Source organism: Adiantum capillus-veneris, chromosome 11 (genome assembly GCF_014529385.1).
Source record: "Adiantum capillus-veneris isolate H3 chromosome 11, ASM1452938v2, whole genome shotgun sequence".
In the NCBI taxonomy this organism is placed as follows: Eukaryota; Viridiplantae; Streptophyta; class Polypodiopsida; order Polypodiales; family Pteridaceae; genus Adiantum; species Adiantum capillus-veneris.
Window position 1 is genome coordinate 101,855,822 of NC_140941.1, and position 19,142 is coordinate 101,874,963.

At 39.8% G+C, this 19,142-nt stretch overlaps 1 protein-coding gene across 1 annotated transcript; it reads right to left on the reverse strand.

The window, feature by feature from the left end:
• Positions 1-8,205: 8,205 nt before the first annotated feature.
• On the reverse strand, positions 8,206-9,738 carry LOC147447742 (uncharacterized). The gene has a single exon (XM_086524400.1). The coding sequence runs from the start codon at positions 9,717-9,719 to the stop codon at positions 8,508-8,510; it is 1,212 nt and encodes a 403-aa protein (XP_086380526.1). The 5' UTR covers positions 9,720-9,738; the 3' UTR covers positions 8,206-8,507.
• Positions 9,739-19,142: the final 9,404 nt, after the last annotated feature.

The window sequence follows — 19,142 nt, forward strand, 5'->3', positions numbered from 1 at the left end:
GCCACAAGTCTATGCTTGTACCCATGCTTCTCCTCTTGGCATGTCAGAGGAGGCTTCACGGAAACTTCCTACAAGATTATGGTTTAATCATGAGATAAATCTTCAAATAACATATATATTTTTGAAAATTTAAAGCATATGTTTAATACTTACAAACTCATACCAAAGTGTGTCGTATCCTCTACTTCCAAGATGTGACGCTCTAGCAGACTCCAAACGTGCTCTGGTTGCATCTCTCTGCTGTTGAAATCTATCAAGATTGTCTTGTGTCTCTCATGCAATCCCTGCCCACTCCTTTGCGTCCAGCCATGCTGACTTTGGACTGCCATCCTTGTATCTGTCTCTCGCCTTTGACCGACGGTGTGACATTGTGACACACGCCACGCCCAAAATCCAGTCATTTGAGACTGGATCGTACCCCTGTGTCGGCATGTACTCTCTGTGAATGGCATCAATGATGTAAATCTTTCTTTCATCATCTTGATTATCCCAGATCTCCATAATAGAGTGGCCAAACTTAATTGTACAGAGCTGCCAAATCCTCTATCGTATGGCCTTCTGACCCTATCCACCACAATAGTCCCATCCTTGCTCTTGTACACCTTTCTAGGATCATGCTCGTGTGATCCCCAAGGTATACGTGGTTCCCGGGGAGGTCACCTAATAAAAATGTAACCTATCACGTGAGTTCAACAGAAGGGTATTTAAAGTTCTTGAAACTTATAGAAATATATATACAAAAGGGCATTATTTTTTCAAATTTGAAGAAAATTAAATATTTTAAAATAAAAGGGTACATTATATTCTTAAAAAAATTCACAGATAAGGGGTTTTACAAACATGTTTTGAACGCATGTGATATGGTAGTTTTACACATAGTGAACCCCCTGAGACGTGGTGTGCCAATCGGTGAACTATCTACTAAAGAGAGTGGTGGACGCTCTCTCAAAGGTGTGGACGCATCGGTAGAACCACTACCACAACAACCACCATCTCCAGAATGATGCCTCCTATCTTGTCTTGAAGATGAACCACTTGTTGATGTAGAGGGCCTACTCGACTAAGGTGTGGGGCCGGTCGGTGTAGGGGGCACACTAGTCCTAGGCATAGGGGCAGTCGCAATAGGTCTAGAGAAACCAGTTGCCCAAAGGTTCTGTGTGTAACGGATCTGCTCTGGTGAGAATTGTGTCAAAAAGAAGCCCATCTTCTCGGGTGACATGCCGATCAGAGTGACAGAAAAGTTAAAACGTCTAGGAGAGTATGTATCATCGTCATCGGCCATGGCTATAGATACACAAATAAAAATCTGTACTTCTGCATCTTTGTCATCAAACTCCACTACTTCGTTGCTCTCTGCACCAACTTCAGTATTCAAAAGCTCGTCTCTAGGTTGACGTATATGCTCACCATTGACCTCCAGCTCAAAATCCAAACTTATATCATCCGTTGGCTCTGCACTTTGTTCATGAAGCTATTCGTTTAGATAGATCTTTTTCATCATTTTCTCTACATAGTGGATCTAGTGTGAACACAACTTGTTCACAATGTTGAGGAAGTACGAATGTATCCCATGCATCTGTTCACACCCACCTAGAGCTCACTTGAATCAATCCACTCTTGCACAGTTGCATTATGGCCGATGGTAATAAATTTGAACCACTTGACATCAAATATCAAAATATCTGACTTTTTAAAGCTAATCTTCAAGATGTCTTGGATGTAGCCAAAGTATTCAAGCTGGCTAGTCTCTATGTTCTCAGCCTTGGAACTACTCCTACTTTCTTGGACAATGTCCTAACACCACTGTCGAAGGTGACCCTTTGTTCGTCTACTCGTTGGACGCTAAAGTGTTTTCCATGGCTCCATATTTGTGACACTGTAGCCACAAAATTGAAACAAACTTAAAGTTATTAAAGTAATGTGATTATGTGGAGCTTGAAAAGGAAGTTGTGAAAATTTACATGCCAATCACAACCTCTTGACATCTCCTCTTCCTCTTCAATAATCAACACTCCATTCCTCTTTGCCTCTGAGATTGTCGCATCTAACCACCGCTCAATTGGAAAATCAGGCAATTTCTGAAGATGGTCTGGAGAAGGAAGGTTTCTAGTGGTAGGGTTGCGATTCAATTGCAAGCGATATGTCAAGCATTCTCTCTTTTCCTCTTTGTACCTCTCTAGCCACTTTTGCATGATGTTTGAGTTGAGAAGGAAAAATCTCATAACCTTTTCTTGCATTGTGATGTCCATCTTCATAATGATGCCTTGTCCCTATGGCTCGTCCCCTGTCACCTTGGCGTTGATCTCCATAGTCCACATTTGGGGCATCTCTGGATCAATTGAGCCCAAAAATTCAGTGATGAGGACAAGAGGCTCTTGTACAAGACATCCTTTGGTCATGCTACCCCCGGGGAAAGCCCTTTGACGAACGAACCCCTTTAAAGTCTTCATAAATCTCTCCAAGAAGAACATCCACCTGCTATGAACTATCCCAGCAGTTGCAACTTTATCAACCACATGCACAAGACATGCATTTGGATAGTAAGAATGTTTGTTGCAAAGTACATCTCCACCATACACACTAGTTCAACAACATTTAAGCATGTTGCACCGATGTTGTCTTCTCTTATCTCTTTTATACTGATCCAGCGTACCAACTCACTGATTTTATAGATTGTTATTCTAATGTCATCTGTCAAACAATACTTTATGGAAATTGGTAAGATAAACTGTAAAAATTAGTTCCATTCGTGGGACTTAAGACCACTAAGACTGTCATCTCTCATAAAAGCCATTTTCAAACATCGCATGCACCCAATGGGAGTCTTGAATGAACATATAGTCTTCTTCACTTGTTGCTCTTCCGCGTGCATTATTGAAGTCCAATTGCTTTATTTTATTTCATTTATCAAATTCTGTTCACATTTTTGAAGTACACAAGTCATTTTCGAAGTCCATTTGCGTTTTTCTACTATTTTCCACCTAACCCTAAGCTGCTAAACCTAAGAATGCATATGGCTTGCACACGGCTTGCCATATTTTCTTGCTACTTTGAGTATGGCTTGTGTATTTTCCTATTGATGGTTTGGGCAATCCATATGCGTTCTTGTTAGCTTGTGCACCTATAATTTTTGCTTCTTGTTTTGTACACACTTGCCAAATTTTCTTGCTATTTTGCATATGGATTTTCCATTTTCCTATTGATGGTTCGAACAAGCCATATGCATTCTTATGCAATCTGATTCTAAGGTCGTTTGTATTTTTCCTTAAAAACGCATATAGACTTCAAGAACGTCTTTCTATCTTTTTATTTTTGCTAACAAGAACGCATATGGCTTGCCCAAACCAAAAACAATAAAATAAGCAAGCCATATGCAAAGTAGCAAGCAAATAAGGCAAGTGTGCAAGGCATTTATATAGTCCCTTTGCATTTTTTCTCTAAAAAATGTAGCCGAACTTCAGTGTTGGCTTGCACACTTACCATTTCTTCTATCCACTATGCCTACTGCTTGCCCGAAGTGCACAAGCGGTTTTTGAAGTTTGTTTGTGTTTTCTTCTAGCCACTATGCCTAAGCATGAGACTGATAAAGCAAATTTTGTAGTTGCTCTACAAGAAAAAGACCATGGTTTAGGGTGAATCACCGACCAAATATAAACGTCTTCACAAGGCCAACCCTAATGGCCAAACCAAAAGCCTCTAGCCCTAATGGGCCAAACCATAAGCGTCTTCACACAACAAAACCCTAATCGGCCAAACTGATTATCGCTAGCCCTAATCATCCAAACCATAAGTGTCTTTGCACGGCCAACCCTAATCGGCCAAACCAAAAGCAGATAATAGTGTAAACTACCTCACATTCTCTAGCCATGCCCAATCCCTGCACACCTCAGTCTAAAGGTACACGGAGATCAGGACCATCGTGTAATAATTTTTTCTTTACTGGTCAATGCCTATATTCATGGGTGTGACATAAGTACACACCCACGTCTACATGACAATCATGTAGATTGGGGATAAACCCTAATATTATATCAATCTAAGCTAAAACTCTTAGCGACCTGAAACAACCAAATTGCAAAGAACTAAAGCCAAACACAACCAGTCCAAGTTTCTTTACAAGGACAACTCCGAGCAGGCAAAGCAAACATCACTAACCATAAGACGATTTAGAGCGACCAAATCAAGAACTAGAACCTAAGTGACTAGCCTTAAGTGAATTGAAACAACCCAATCGCTTACCATAGGTGGCTAATCCTAAGTGGATTACTAAAATGGCTAAACTAATGTGACACTAAGCTGATTTAGAGCGACCAAATCTAAAGTTGCTAATCCTAAGCGACTTTAACCAATCAAATTGAAAACAACTAGAACCTAAGCGGCTAGCCGTAAACGGCCTTAAACAGCCAAATTGTGAAGAATTAGAACCTAAGCGGCTAACCCTAAGTAGACTAAAATAGCCCAACTGCTTACCCTACGTGGATTATCGAAATGGCTAAACTAATGTAATACTAAGCCAATTTAGAGCGGCCAAATCAAAAGTTGCTAACCCTTAGCCCTAAGAGACTTGAAACAACCAGATTGTAAAGAACTAGAACCTAAGCAGCTAGTCCTAAGCAACGAAACACGACCAATCCTAAGCATTTTAACAAGGCCAATTTTGAGCAATCGACAAAGCAAACTTTTCTTTACCTAAACAATTAACCCTAAGCAGACTGAAAAAACCCAACCGCTTACCCTAAGCGGCTAACCCTAAGCCGATTACTGAAATGACTAAGCTAATGTGACACTAAGCCGAGTTAGAGCGGCCAAATCAAAAGCCGCTAACCCTAAGCGGCTTGAAAAAGGTAAATTGCGAAGAGATTTGATAGCATAGCTTTGCCTCATCATTACTTGCTTCCTTTACCTTCAAGTTGTTAGCTTGCAACATGTTAATATATATGTGATAACACAAACTAATCAAAACTTGTAATCAACACTAAAACCAGCTTTATAACTTGAACATTTTTACATTGACATTCATAACACCTATGATAAGCCACAATTTAAGATCGCCTCATAATTCTAAAATAATTTATATTAAAACTTTAGAAAATTATAAATTTAAAATGTGATTGTGTGTGCACATAGTGTGTTTAATTATGTATGTTTAGTATATTGTTTAATGTGCATTTTTATTTACTTGCATGCATGTTTATGTGAATTTGTGTGTGTATGTGTGTATGTAACAAAAAAGAAAGTTAGAGCACTCACATGCGGCCTATTTGAGCAAGAAAGACTTGAAAAACCGTCTTCAAATCTGCAAAAACGCACGCGCACACACACACACACACACGCTATGTTACACACATACACTAAATTGCACAAACCTACAAGGAAATTTGAAAACAATCTCACCTTGATGATGGGGAGTAGTCTACGAGTGAGAATCTCACCTCCGGCAAGTCGTTAGGCAGCAGATCTGTAGCAAGTGAGGAGGAGGAGGAGAGCAAGACAAGAAGCGAAGAAAGGAGGAAAATGCACAGGAAAGACCCGCGGTTTTGGTTTTTGTAGGGTCCGCCGGTATAGGTGTCGATATAGGTGCCGGTATGAGCATCGGTATGCGTGTCGGTACAGTCATCTATATAGGTGCTGGAAATTCAAAAATAAATAATTTTTAAAAAAATTGATCTCTCTCCAGATCTACCTACATATATACTAACACCCAGCATTGACGCCGATAATTTGACGTTGGAGTCTAAGCAAACTCTTGTAGTGTTTAAATAGGCATCCCAAACATAAAAACCATATACAAAACATCCATATCACAAAATATCTCTGAATAAGTCTCCTCACTTTTGTCAATGATTACAATGATATCACAAGAAGTATCATCCATAGATACTTCTTGTGTCCTACTTTGTGAGCCTTGAAACATCATATCTTTACCCTCAAAAACACAAACCTCATGTAAAGAAAGCAGCTTTTCATACAAAAATTTGATTATTTCCTCATCTTTGGCCTATAATAATTGGTCATCTTGTAGAAGACACTCATCTACAATGGCTTTCATCGTTTCTCGAACTTGATTACAACCACATCAATCACTTGGTATATTTAGGATTCTGTTAGACATAATGGAAGCAGTCAAGCCCATCTCCAAGTCTACATATTCAATATATACTTGCTTAATGGCTTCTTTAAAGTCAACTCAATTATCTTCATATTCCCTTGCAAGGTCTTGGATTTGCTCAATAAGCTCTGAATAACTAATTACTGGAAGAACACAATCATCAATCCTTGTAGAATATCTTGAAGCCTCATCTCCCTTACATAGCATCCAAGATATTCTCTCAAATCATAACCCTCAAAGATATTACATTCTTCATATAGCGCTTGTAATGTGATTTCTATCGCTTTTTTCACGTGCTTTGACTTTAGTTACCTGCATACTATATGGTGTTAAACCTTTTTAGAATTGCATCATCTACCTTTGATTTCCAAAAAACCTCACCCTAGCATGCGTCACGTTAGGTCCACCAAAAATGTGTCAAGAAATACAAAGTGAAGCTAGAAAAGCGTCGGGCCCTGTCTGTGATGGTTTGTAGTAAAATCAAGCAAATCGCAAGTATTTTGAAGCAAGAGAAACACTTAAAATAAGAAAAATTCAGTCATGAAAACTTCACTCCAACAAAAACCAAGATCAACTCATAACTCTTGTGTGTATGACGATTTGGTGTAGCCAATCGCAAAGGTACAGTGTCTATTTGCCCTATCTAAAACCCATTATTCCTCCTTCAATTCTTTATTGAGGCCATTTCATGAAACCTTTATCACCTCCATAGACAAGTCCGCATACCTCTTTGAGGAGAGAAATTGCTAATTGGATCATCCACACATACGAATAGAAGGTAGGAATAGTGGGAGACTGCACTTGCACACCATAGAAGAAGTATGTGTATCCCTTCACAAATAAGCTTAATGAGTTGATATTCTCCTTCAAGCCAGATTTTCAATCCTAATAGTCATGGCACCATGGTGATGTGGTACTTTGAGTCATTGTTGCAATTTTGGGACTATTTTTAATCAATTTATAGCCATTTTTAACCCAAAAAACCCTTTTTTGCATGTAAAAAGACCAAACAAGCTAGAAAAAATCCCCAACTTTGTGAAAAGAACCCCTGGAATCAATTCATATGCTAAATCTCATTTTTTCACTTGGCAAGAACTTCAGATGTATCATTTATGACTGCGAATGAAATCTGTTATTTTTTGCCAAGGCATCCACATTGAACTTTTTAGGTGAAACTAGTGTTCCATCTCCAGCACTTGACATGTGAATATTTCTAAACCAAATTGGACATGCTTTTATGTGATAAAACACGCTATAGTGCGACATCTAGGGCCACGAGGCCCTGCTAAGTATATACACGAACTGCAATTGTGGAAACCGTTTTTCACACATATAACATTATGTACATTGTATAAGAGTAAGGTAGATATTTTAATTTCATATTATGCATGTACCATGACACGACATTGTTCAATGGTACCAAATTAATCTTCAAAGAGGCATATAAATTATAAAAGAATATCCTATATATGAGACTTCATGTATGCAGTATGTGAAGTGTTTGTGTGTGTGTGTGTGGGCTTTTGCTATATACTGGCTAGCTTGCGTTCATGGTAAAGCAGCTTGAGCCGGTTGCCAATCAAGTGCAACAGGCTGGAAACAGTGGACCAAAAAGGCAACACGCATTTCACTCATGCTTCGAATTCCCGGCCTCAGCATTCAGATACCTTCATCTTACCACCACGCTACGTACGTGCGCTTGTGGGAATCTCGGGGCCTTGTGCTCATAACGCTACAGTAACTGTTGCACCCCCAAAAAATGCAATGATGCATTGGTCAAGATCCACGCACACACCGACAAGCTAGCCGATATTTAACCACAACCATATATGTGTGTGTGTGTGTGTGTATACATATATATATATATATATATCTATGTATATGAAGTGTATATATATACACACATACATATATACATATAAACATATGTGTATATGTGTGTGTATATATATATATATATATATATGTATAGGAAGTGTATGTATATACAAACAAATTGAATATTTGAATTTAAGAATCTACCGCGTAAGGATAACACACATCATGAGAAGTGTATTTTATTTCCAAGGATTAGAAAAGTTCGAGTTCTTCAAACATAAACGGAAGGAGCTGAAACTTCATATTGAATGGACCAAATACTCATACCTCAGCAGACAGACATGGGACGAATGAGAAACATGATGGGTCTCTCTCGCGCTTACAAAGTATAACGTGGTGTGGTTGTGAAGTCAGTGGAGTCTCTACAGGAGTGAAGGAGTAAGGATCAAAAATGCATACTTGAATCATATCGTCGTACGTGCCGGACAAGTGAGCAACAACATGCAAGGAAGTTGGCTTCTTTATACTTTCCAAGGATAGAGCTTCCCATTTACGGAGAGAAGATGTTCCCATTGTGCTTTCAGCTCTTGAGTTTCCAATGGGTACTGATCCTGGTGAGGACGCTGCTTTTGAATTCACAAACGAGAAGGTCTCTCCAAGGAAAGATAACTGGTATTGAGAACACGATTTCTAGAGCTCTTACTTTAGAATCAACCCACTGTTTTGTTGCCATGTCATAAGCAAGCAATTGTAGCTTTCCACCTGGTTTTAGTACAATCAAATGGAACTGACCTTGCCACCATGAGATGTTTCCCTTCTTCACTTGGGTATCAGTGATGAAATGAGAGTGGTACTCCCAAAAGCCCTTTTCTGAGTGGTAAATCTCCACATGTGAGATATAGAATGGCTTCTTGACAGGGTTTCCATTGTCATGGAAGTAACCTGCTCCTGTCTCCCCCGTGCCCATTGCAATTATGATGTAGCTCTTTGTAACGGGACTGTAGTGCATGCCAATGGATTCAACAGCTTCAATACAAGTGAGCTGCGGCAAAACTTTATGAGTCCTTGCTACAGGATTGCACACGATCAAGGAGCTTATAGGGCTGTAACCCCACTCCTTTGGTTCCTGTATTAGCTGCAAACATAGAAGACCATGCGCTGATGCAACCAATTTGCAATGAATCCTCACTTTTCTGTGCTGATTGGGCGGCAAGCTAAAGCTACTTTGCCAACAGGTGCCCGTAAGGCCGGTGCCCGCTTGCTCTGCGGCCGATCCTGGGCAAACATGCATATCTTGTACTTCAGGACGAAGCCAGAAAACATTGTCAACTGGCTGCAGGGGCGTGAGACAGCAGAGAGTGCGCCAGATATGGTCGATGTCTCCCACAGAAAGATGCCACAACTTGCAAACGAGGCGGCACTGCAAAACGTCTGGCAGACCGAGCAGCCTGTCGAAGATGCGCCGCAGCAAATCTACTGTGATGAAATTATTTGAAGCCCTTTCCGTCGAGATGGTATAAGTAGCGTCCGGGGCAGCTGATGCAGGAAGGGAGGTCCCCAGGCTGGAGGCGACCCCGATACTCTGATCGACGGCCTGCATCTGCGGCTTCTCATCAGAAGCCGATGCAGAGGTGATGGCGACCTGCCCTAACTGCTTCTCTATTGCCGCGACGGAAGCTGGCCGCTGCCTACTAGTCTGGTCCTTTGTTACCTGCTCCCTCTGCGTCTCTTTTGCCACTAAGCGTCTGCTTCTTCTTCGTCTTCGTCTTCGTCTTCTTCCTTCGTCTGCCATGGTGAGCACGCAAAGTGGAATTAGGGCTAAGTTCGCTATATTTAGGGTTAAGGAGCGAGCGTTGAATATGGTCACACGAAGCCAGCTTGACCATTAGATTAAGGCAGTGGTCACGCCATCCATAGTTAGTAGTTTGTCTCTTGGATGGTCACATGTGTAGAAGTTATTCGTCTTTTGTCCAAGTGGGTAACACCGATTCGGTAGATGTTTTGAAGTGGAATTGAGCCAGATTTAATTAAAAAACAAAGGTCTCCAATGCGATTCGGTAGATGTTTTGAAGTGGAACCAAGCCAGATTTAACTTAAAAAACAAAGGTCTCCAATGCGAATGCACGAGGAAAGCATGCATGCAGTATCATCTCTCTCTCTCTCTCTCTCTCTCTCTCTCTCTCTCTCTCTCTCTCTCTCTCTCTCTCTCTCTCTCTCTCTCTCTCTCTCTCTCTCTCTCTCTCTCTCTCTCAAATACTTCTATTTACTCTATATTACAGCTTTTGAATAATGAATTGGCTCATTGCATTCTATTCAATAATATCTTCCAACATCTTACCCTTCATAGTACCACAAGGATACCCATATATACCACATTGAACATTGTCCATAGCAATGTCATTGCGTGTAAGCCAAATAAAAGATAGTAATTATACTGGATAAGAGTGCAAATAGAACCACATATTCACTTTGGGAGAGAGTTCATATCCGAATGTGAGTATAAATTTGGTGAGCCAAATGTCCCATGATGTATACCATATTTTAAGCACATATATCCGCCATCTATGTAGCTGCGGACATGATATGTAAATGAAATCCTAGGTGTCACATGCCTCTCTTGAAGATATCTCGGTGAGAATCTCTCTCCATAGTAGTGCAGCTAATGACTGACCACCCAACCAATATAGGAGTCCTCTTAATAAATACCTAAGACTTCGATTGTTCAGACTTGGTCGGACAAGACCCATTCCTTAGTGTGTCAAGCTACACACCCCTTTGGCCATCCTAGGCCTATTGATCAAATCCCATGTGGACTCCACCCCTAGGCTTTGCATGAGAAATGTGCACTAAGTACCCTACCTATGCATGCCATCATGTGTGCTCCATGGTATGATGTTATAGATGATGTGACATGCCAACTCCAAAAGGCATGCTTCGATGTTTCTTTTTCCTCACATCTAGGGCACTTGCTAGAAAAACTTAGTAGGTGATGTCCACCAATTGATTCAAGTATTGGGCAATCCCAAATATTCCTTGTGCCGATCAGGTTCATATTACATGATGCCTGATGGTTGGAAACATATTCCAAGCTATTCATAGTCCATGGCCTAGCCAAAACCTATGCTCGCAATTGAAAAGGCCACCAAATGGTGGCTACAATCCACCACTTTGATCAATTGAGTGCACTCTTTTTAAAAAAAAGAGCACAATCCACCACTTGATCAATTGAGTGCACTCTTTTTAAAAAAAGGATCAGGGCACTACAACAGGCCTTTTGTTCTTGTGACGCTAAAATAAATAGTGGGCATCGCATAATTGACACTCTCTTGCTTCTTATGTGATGAACTATAGTTTCCCCACAAAATGAATTAAAATGTCACTAAGGTCATTGTTGTCAGCATGACTAAAATGATAAAATTTTTGCGACATTTTTAGTGACGTTCACAAATTGCTTGGTGTCGCTTAAGTGACACCTACAGTTTGAAAAAAATCATGAAAAGTCCACAGGGAGCCATTTTCTCCCACGACTTCTATGACAAAAAAGGCTTAAGTTTGACTTTTTACACACGGGTATCCCCCCCCCCCCACACACACTCACACACACACACACACACACACACACAGATTTTATTATCGTCTTTGGAGGTCAAACATGACGTATGGGACCAAAGTTACATGTGATGTAGCATGTATGGGGCTGATAAGTGATTATCAATGCTCCAAAATTATGGTGATGAGAGTGGCAACGGAGATCCCACACTGTGGCTAGGAGAGGAAAGTGTGTAGGTCTTAAGTCATGCCTAAACATGTGGGGGAAGCAAGTTTGGATGTGACCAAAAGCTGAGCACTCTAGTAGTGTGTGGTACTCATAGTCTCATACTCTCAAACTGGCAGTGAGTATAATGTGCACATACGATTTGATTCTTTTGCATTTCCGCAATGTCATGTCTTGCATTGAAGAGAGTGGGAGCTAAGACAAATGGCTACAATAGTGCATATCACTAACAAGGGGATACGATCAAGCATATAAGGGCGAGTATGGTGTCGTCTTTCAATGAAGAAAATTGATTTGTATGTAGGGGTTAAGCTAAGGTAGACGCATTCATGATTTGTCATACTAAATGCAATGACAGAAATACGTTTGAGAAGAGCTTGAATGCAAAGTAGAGTTTGGTTAATACAACCACACAGAAGTGCATACAAGCTAGCTCTTATATAGAGCTTGGGAGAGGATTCTTGTGATGTCATTTGAGATGTGTCATAAGCATTAATTTCCCATGCACACCCTCATGTTCCTAGACTCACATGGATCATGGTGTTGACCTCATAAATATATGATACACTGATGGAGCCACTATGCAGTGAGTGCAAAAGAGGAAGGAGAGAAGGGGAAGGAGATGAGAGAAATACATGGTCTTGTGGGTGGAGCTCTAGAGAGTAATCCTCTCTATCTCCTTATTGTCATTATAACCAAAGAATAGAGTAAATATGGGCAGGGGCCCGCCACAACCCGGCCACGGGGCCAGCAACCTAACAATCTCGCACTTGAAGGCCAACTAGCCCAAGTGGCTAAATAATGTAGGGTACTCTATTATGTACAATGTACAAAACCTGAAGCATGATTGTAGCTTCACCCTACATCCATCATCTGTATGCAATGTGTGAACCGCTCTAAGGATTAGCTCTTTGTTAGAGCATTTGTTGGGTTTTCATCCGTGTGAACTTTGACTAACTCAATGCGTTTGCTAGCCAAATTATCCCGTACCACATGATACTTGACCTCTATGTGTTTCTCCTTGGAGTGAAACACGGAATTTTTTTCTATCACAATCGCACTCGGACTGTCGCAATGTAGAACTCGAGTCTAGTGTATACCAAGGTCTCCCACTAGACGAGATAACCACACAGATTCCTTATTCGAATTGGAAACTGCAACATACTCTGCCTTAGTGGTGGAAGACGAAGTGCAATTTTGGAGACATGATCTCCATGAAATTGCCGCTCTAGCTAGCAAACAAGAAAATGCAACCATATGTGGATCGCCTAGTGTCCACACAACCCACATAATCCGAATTAGTGTATCCAACTATGGATGCATCACTGTTTCCAAAGAGTAAGCACTTTCTAGCTGAGTCCTTGATGTATCTCAAGATGTGCTTCACTGCTTCCGAATGCTTTGTGCCTAGATTTTCCATAAGCCTGCTGACCACTCCCACTGCATATGCAATGTCTGGCCATGTGCATAACCATGGCGAAAATAAGATTGCCAACTGTATGGAACCTTTGCCATCTCTACCTTTTTAGCATCCAATTTTGGAACAACCATGCTTGCTAAGTTATTCGTATGATGCCATTGGGGTACTCAATGCTTTCCCCTTGCATATTAAAACGTTGCAAGACCTTGTGAGCATACACTTCCTATGAAAGTTCAAGTATACCACGTTTGCGATCTCTCTTGATACGCATGCCAAGAAAGTGATGTATATCACCCAAATCCTTCATAGCAAACTTCTTGCTTAAAGCATCCTTGAGAAGTGCAATCTCATCTTTTGACTTCCCCGCTGTGAGCATATCATCCACGTACAAAATCAGAATGATGAGGGAACCATCGTTCAACCTCTTTGTGTACAAGTAGTGATCCTCTTGGCTCCATAAGTAACCTTGGGACTAAATGTACTTATCAAACTTGATTTGGTTGCATTTATAAATACACCCATATCAAAAAATATATACGTTTAAAATGCTATTATATGCCAAAATATCAAATAATCACCGAATACACGTATTTCTTACTTTCGATCAAAAAATATTCCGATCGAAAAAAATTGCCTATATAAAGACAATCATCGATTTTGATCGAAACCAGTGACTGTCTTCTGCATTGCTAGGGTTTTAGAGACTACTCAGTTGGAGAGCTATAGTACATTTACCAACAGATAGAGACTATTGAGGTATAATTTTTCACTTGTTTATGTGTACTGGCTTTTTTTTCTTTGTTGTGCCAGACTCGTGTGGTGTAGCAGTTTTTCTCTCACCACAGTTGGCTTGCAGGGTATAGGCCACTTCGTGGTGTGTAGCCATCCGGATCACTCCAAAAGTGAGAAGAATCTAGTCATACTTCTGGTGATATGCAACCACATGGCTTGCTGCAGGGAAGGGTTCTAGGACAGACTTAGATTCTCACTCGTGTGGTGCAGTAGTATATCTCTCACCACAGAGTTGAGTTAGAATTTAGTGGTCAACTCGTGGAGTGCAGTAGGCATGATGCTACACCTCTCACTTTAGAGTGACCTATAGGTTTCTCAATTTTAGATCAGGACACATCATCGTTTGTACCACATAGAAACACAAGAGTACTACTCGTCAAACAAAGAGGAGGGATGCATAGTTCATGCCCTCTTCATCTCTGTGTGACACACTGTTTATCCTTGTGCTTCGAACTCCAAAGACACATCATTGTTCATCACTAGATGACTTGGTGTTTTCTTGGATGTATATATATACGATATTTGGCATGCATTTGAGATTTTTAAGTTGTCCGCCACTGATGTTTGTGTTGTGAGTTCCACACACTTCATCAGGGATTAGATTAAGCCACATCATCATTCTTACTACATAGAAATAAGAGGGTTACATTCATTTACCTAAGAGTGGAGAGATGCATACCTATGCCCTCTTCATCTTAGCATGACTGAGAGCATGACGCACCTTGCCCTTGTACTTTCTGATCCATAGATACGCCACTCATCACTGGATGACTTAGTGTTGTCTTGGATGTAGATACGTACATACGATGTTTTGCGACAATCTGAGATTGTTAAATTGTCCATCGATGGTTCTTTTGTGCATTCCACACACTTCAGTGGGCATTAGATTGATTAAACTATCAATCAACATTACAACAATGTCCAAGACTTGTGCTGAGCGCACCTCACACAAGCTGGATTGTTCACATGTACGCTCTGATCATTTACGTGTACTCTGTAATGCACGTAACAGGGTCCAATTATTCTGATGAGTAAATCTCACACTCTAGGCTTGTTTACCTCTCTCTTTGTGTGTGATTTATTATTTCTTAAATTCTCAATCATTTATTGTATAGTGTATGGTTTGAAATCATAATAAATCATTGTTTTCTATAAATTATGTCAGTTGTTTATGGTTTAGGATCATGGCACAGTTTTGATAGTTTTCCCTCTCATCTTATAATGTTTATGTTTTACAATTATATCTTACAGATATGGCGGACACCAAGCTGGTGAAACATCAACAAAAAGTTCTCCTTCAAAGTTATAGCATGTCACTTTCATCACATGTCAAAGCCCGAGCTTTGTTGTTGCCTAAACCCTTCTACTTTGGACCATTATTACTAGTTCATAGAGGCTACTTTTGACATATCTCTAATGACATCAAGTTCATTATTGAATATGGTCAAGCAGTCTATTGGACAAATCACAAATATTTTTTTTGGATCTAAACAATCCCAAAATTGTTACTTTGCCAGGCATAGCTACTCGCATACAACTTGTGCAACAGTTGTATACTGAGTTCAAGAGCAAGGGAATCTGGAAAGAGCAGCAAAGAAAACAAGAGTGGAAGCCAACTCTTTTGATGCTACCAAAGATCTAGGAGCTACCATTAGAATAGAGTTTGCTGCTAGTGCCACTCTTGCTTTGGATCAGTCTCAGTTCCCCCCTATATTGAATCTTTTACCAGATATTGCAATCTTCAACATATAGGCTCCACAGTTGGGAGAAGGCAAATGGGCACATGTGAAGTGTGTAGGTGTCACCCATCCTGCATTTAAAGATCCACTGTATGCAGTGAAGATCTTCAAAGTCCACTTGCATGGACCCACAATGGTTCAGCAGGTTAAAGACAAAGCCAGAATTTTGGACATCGCTCATTGAGGCATTATTTATCCACTTGCCATGGTCCGCAACATAGAGCGTCCAGAATGCTCATTTCACGTTCTTGGAATGGTGATTATGTAGAGCAGTGGATAAAAGAGTGCAATGAAAATGGCATTCAACCTGCCATTCTCTATTATGTGACCACTGAAGGAATAGTAGAGCTGTTCCAAAATAACATTTTACAGATAATAAACACTCTTCTTCAGACTGTGAAGTATCTACATGCTCATGACTATCTCCACAATGACCTGCACTCCTGCAACATGATGCTTCATTTTGGACAGAAGGGGGTCTATGCAGGCATTGTGGATTGGGAGTCATGTACAAAGATCAAAACAACAACATGCTTTCCTCCTCTGTGTGACTTGCAAATAGAAACTATAAAGTGGACCGAGAGAGATTTTCCATGGGCTACCTCAGAATGCATACCTACTAATCCCCCTCCCTGGAATAAAGCCATGGACATCTTCTTCGTGTGTCATACTTGTAAACTGCTCTTAAAATGCATGTCGGTGCCTCAAGAGAAAAACAAAAGGGATTTTTAAAGCAATGTTCTTACCCACCTTGAGAGTCACGGCAAGCAAAACACTCCCTCAACCCGACCTAATGCTTTTGATCTTTCTCTCTATCTTAATGGTGCCCATAGAGTGGGCTATAATTTTTTTTAATCAATGTATTCTTTGATAAAATACTTTGTGAAAAGTATTTTTTGATCGAAGTTTCTTTTGATTGAGAAACTAGGAAAGAAATTGGTTGCCCGTTTTTGCTGACATGGCACCATATAATACGCTCATATAATATGAGATCATGTAAAATATGCCAATATATGATGTATTATATGTATCTCGTATAACGTATATTGCAACTCAGTTGATAGCTGTATCTCAAGCTCAAGGATTTTGCCATAAGAAAGTTCAGGTGTTTCTCCTTGGCTTGCAAGATCTTGCCCTTGTATCACTAATACACCGAGCATCTCTGATTCTTTGAAAAGTAGAACTATAGGACGTTTGCATGTAGCTATTGGGTTATTGGAGTTACCTGGTTCCACTTTCTTTGCAGTCCAACCATGCTTAACGCCAGAATTCTTTGGGCGGTTTGACGAATCTGCACGCCTCCCAAGGATTTCGTAAACATAGCACTATTGTATAAAGTAGAGTGACATTTAGTTATTGTTAGACATGACTCACTCTCATCGTGTGAATCTTTGTAGAAATACTCGTGTGAGCCCTTTGTGCTGCAAATCTAATAGCTTTACTCGAGATGATTCTTTTGCATTGCCGCTGATTCAAAATAGTTGTTGGCGCACAAAGTGGTTTGGACATAGCTTCCTACACTCTTTGAGGCTGAGAGGCTAGTCTTGCAACTTGGATTCCATCCTCTTTGATTCTAGCAATAGCTTTGAGGTATTTCTCTTGGCCATAGCACTCTCTCTCTTCTTTGTAGATCGCATGTGCTTCAACGTGGTTAAGTTCTTCTTCCATATCTGCAAATCAAGCAAATACATCATCATTAGAAAGACTTATGGTGAATTTAACAAATCATCACATTTAAATCGCTTATTGAATATTAATTATAACCTTGAAAGAAAAAGACAAGATAACTTAATCATGACACAAGAAAGAGGCAGAATATCTATCACCATGTCGATGGAAAGAGACAAGATAACTTGATGAATTATATACTTTACATTTGCAACTAGAGAGAGGACAATAATCAAAGCATCACTTTAATCATTAGTTTGTCGTAGAACAGATTTAATCATTAGTGATCGTAGACCAGAATCATTATAATGTCAATATATAGTGGTAGCGTGGCGCTGTTGAGACTAGTATTCATCACAAAAGGTATTCCATGTCATTTTAGAGAAAAAATTAAATTTTCTATCATTTTTTGTTAGGTTCAAATTATCTAATCTATGTATGTTGTGTAGAGCTCAAACTCTCACTCATACAGTGAAAATGAATTAGTGATATAATTTAGAGATTTCCATTGCAGAGTGTACTCTCACATGAGGTTATAAGTCTGCAAAATGTAATAGAATAGAGGTCATTTTTAGTGAGGTAGGTTCGATTTGACGTGCATATATTTTCTCACCTCAAAGTGAACATAAGTAGGATTGTTTTTGTCCTGCATAGAGCCATCTCACTATGCTCTCATTGGAATTAAAATTAAGGAATCTTATGTACAAATACATTGATATTAAATAATCGTTATTTGGATTGCTACGTCTATCATACTCTGTGATTGTACATATGCAGCAACTACAGATAGATAAGCTCTCAAAGATCTACCGTGAAGTGTAAGAACTTCGTGCTCGCACTTCAGATAGATAAGACAATCGTCAAGGTTTGCAATTAGTCCTCATACTCCAATTAGAATCAATTTCAAGATTTATCATAATGTGTGAAATTTGTAAGCTTGAACTTTAGATGAATCGATATAGTGCAATGTGATGATGAGATTTATTTGTATTGTTTTAAATAAGTGACTAAGATTATCAATTATCGTAATGTGTAAAAGCCAAAAACTTTCACTTTAGATGAATCGATGTAGTGCAATGTGAGAATTGTGATTGAAATGTTTTGTTTGAAGTGATGAAGTTATTTAGCGCTTGAAAATATAATGTGATTGACATGAGTTATTGAAGAACGATGAGACTATCATTGTTTATTGTTAATTGATAATGTGGACATACTTTGATCACTATATTGATCGATAGAGCATTGATTGTGTACTTTGATCTTGCTATGAATTAACTTTGACCTCAAAATTGACAAGTGGATTTATTAATTCTAGCAAATTAAATTCAGTTGTCAACATGATGAAAGGACATGAGTGGAGTTACATCCATGAGGTGGGAATACATCTCGATTGAAATGCAAGACCTACGACCACGCGTTTAGTGGTAATGCGACTAGAATCAAAGCACATCTATTTAAAGTCCCTAGTAATGTGTCCGAGTGTACGGCTCTGCCAAGAGCTATTCACGCTAGATTTCCAAAGTATGCTCGCATAGCAGAGTAAATTCTTGCAGCTAAAAAGAAAAGTGCTACTGCCAAACAAGTTGCAAAGGATGTTGAAATTTCTATTGTCAATGAGAGGACATAGCATGTGCATACGAAAGCAAATGATCACGCTCTCTAGTCAACTCCTCTTCATGGACATGCTTCGACATTAGCAACAGCAAATCCTAGCTCAACTAAAGTTGGTAAAGCATCATGTATCGCACCCTTCCTTTTGCCATGTTGCGTTTGGTCGAGAAGAAACCCCCCCCCCCCCCCCCCCCCCCCCCCCCCCCCCTC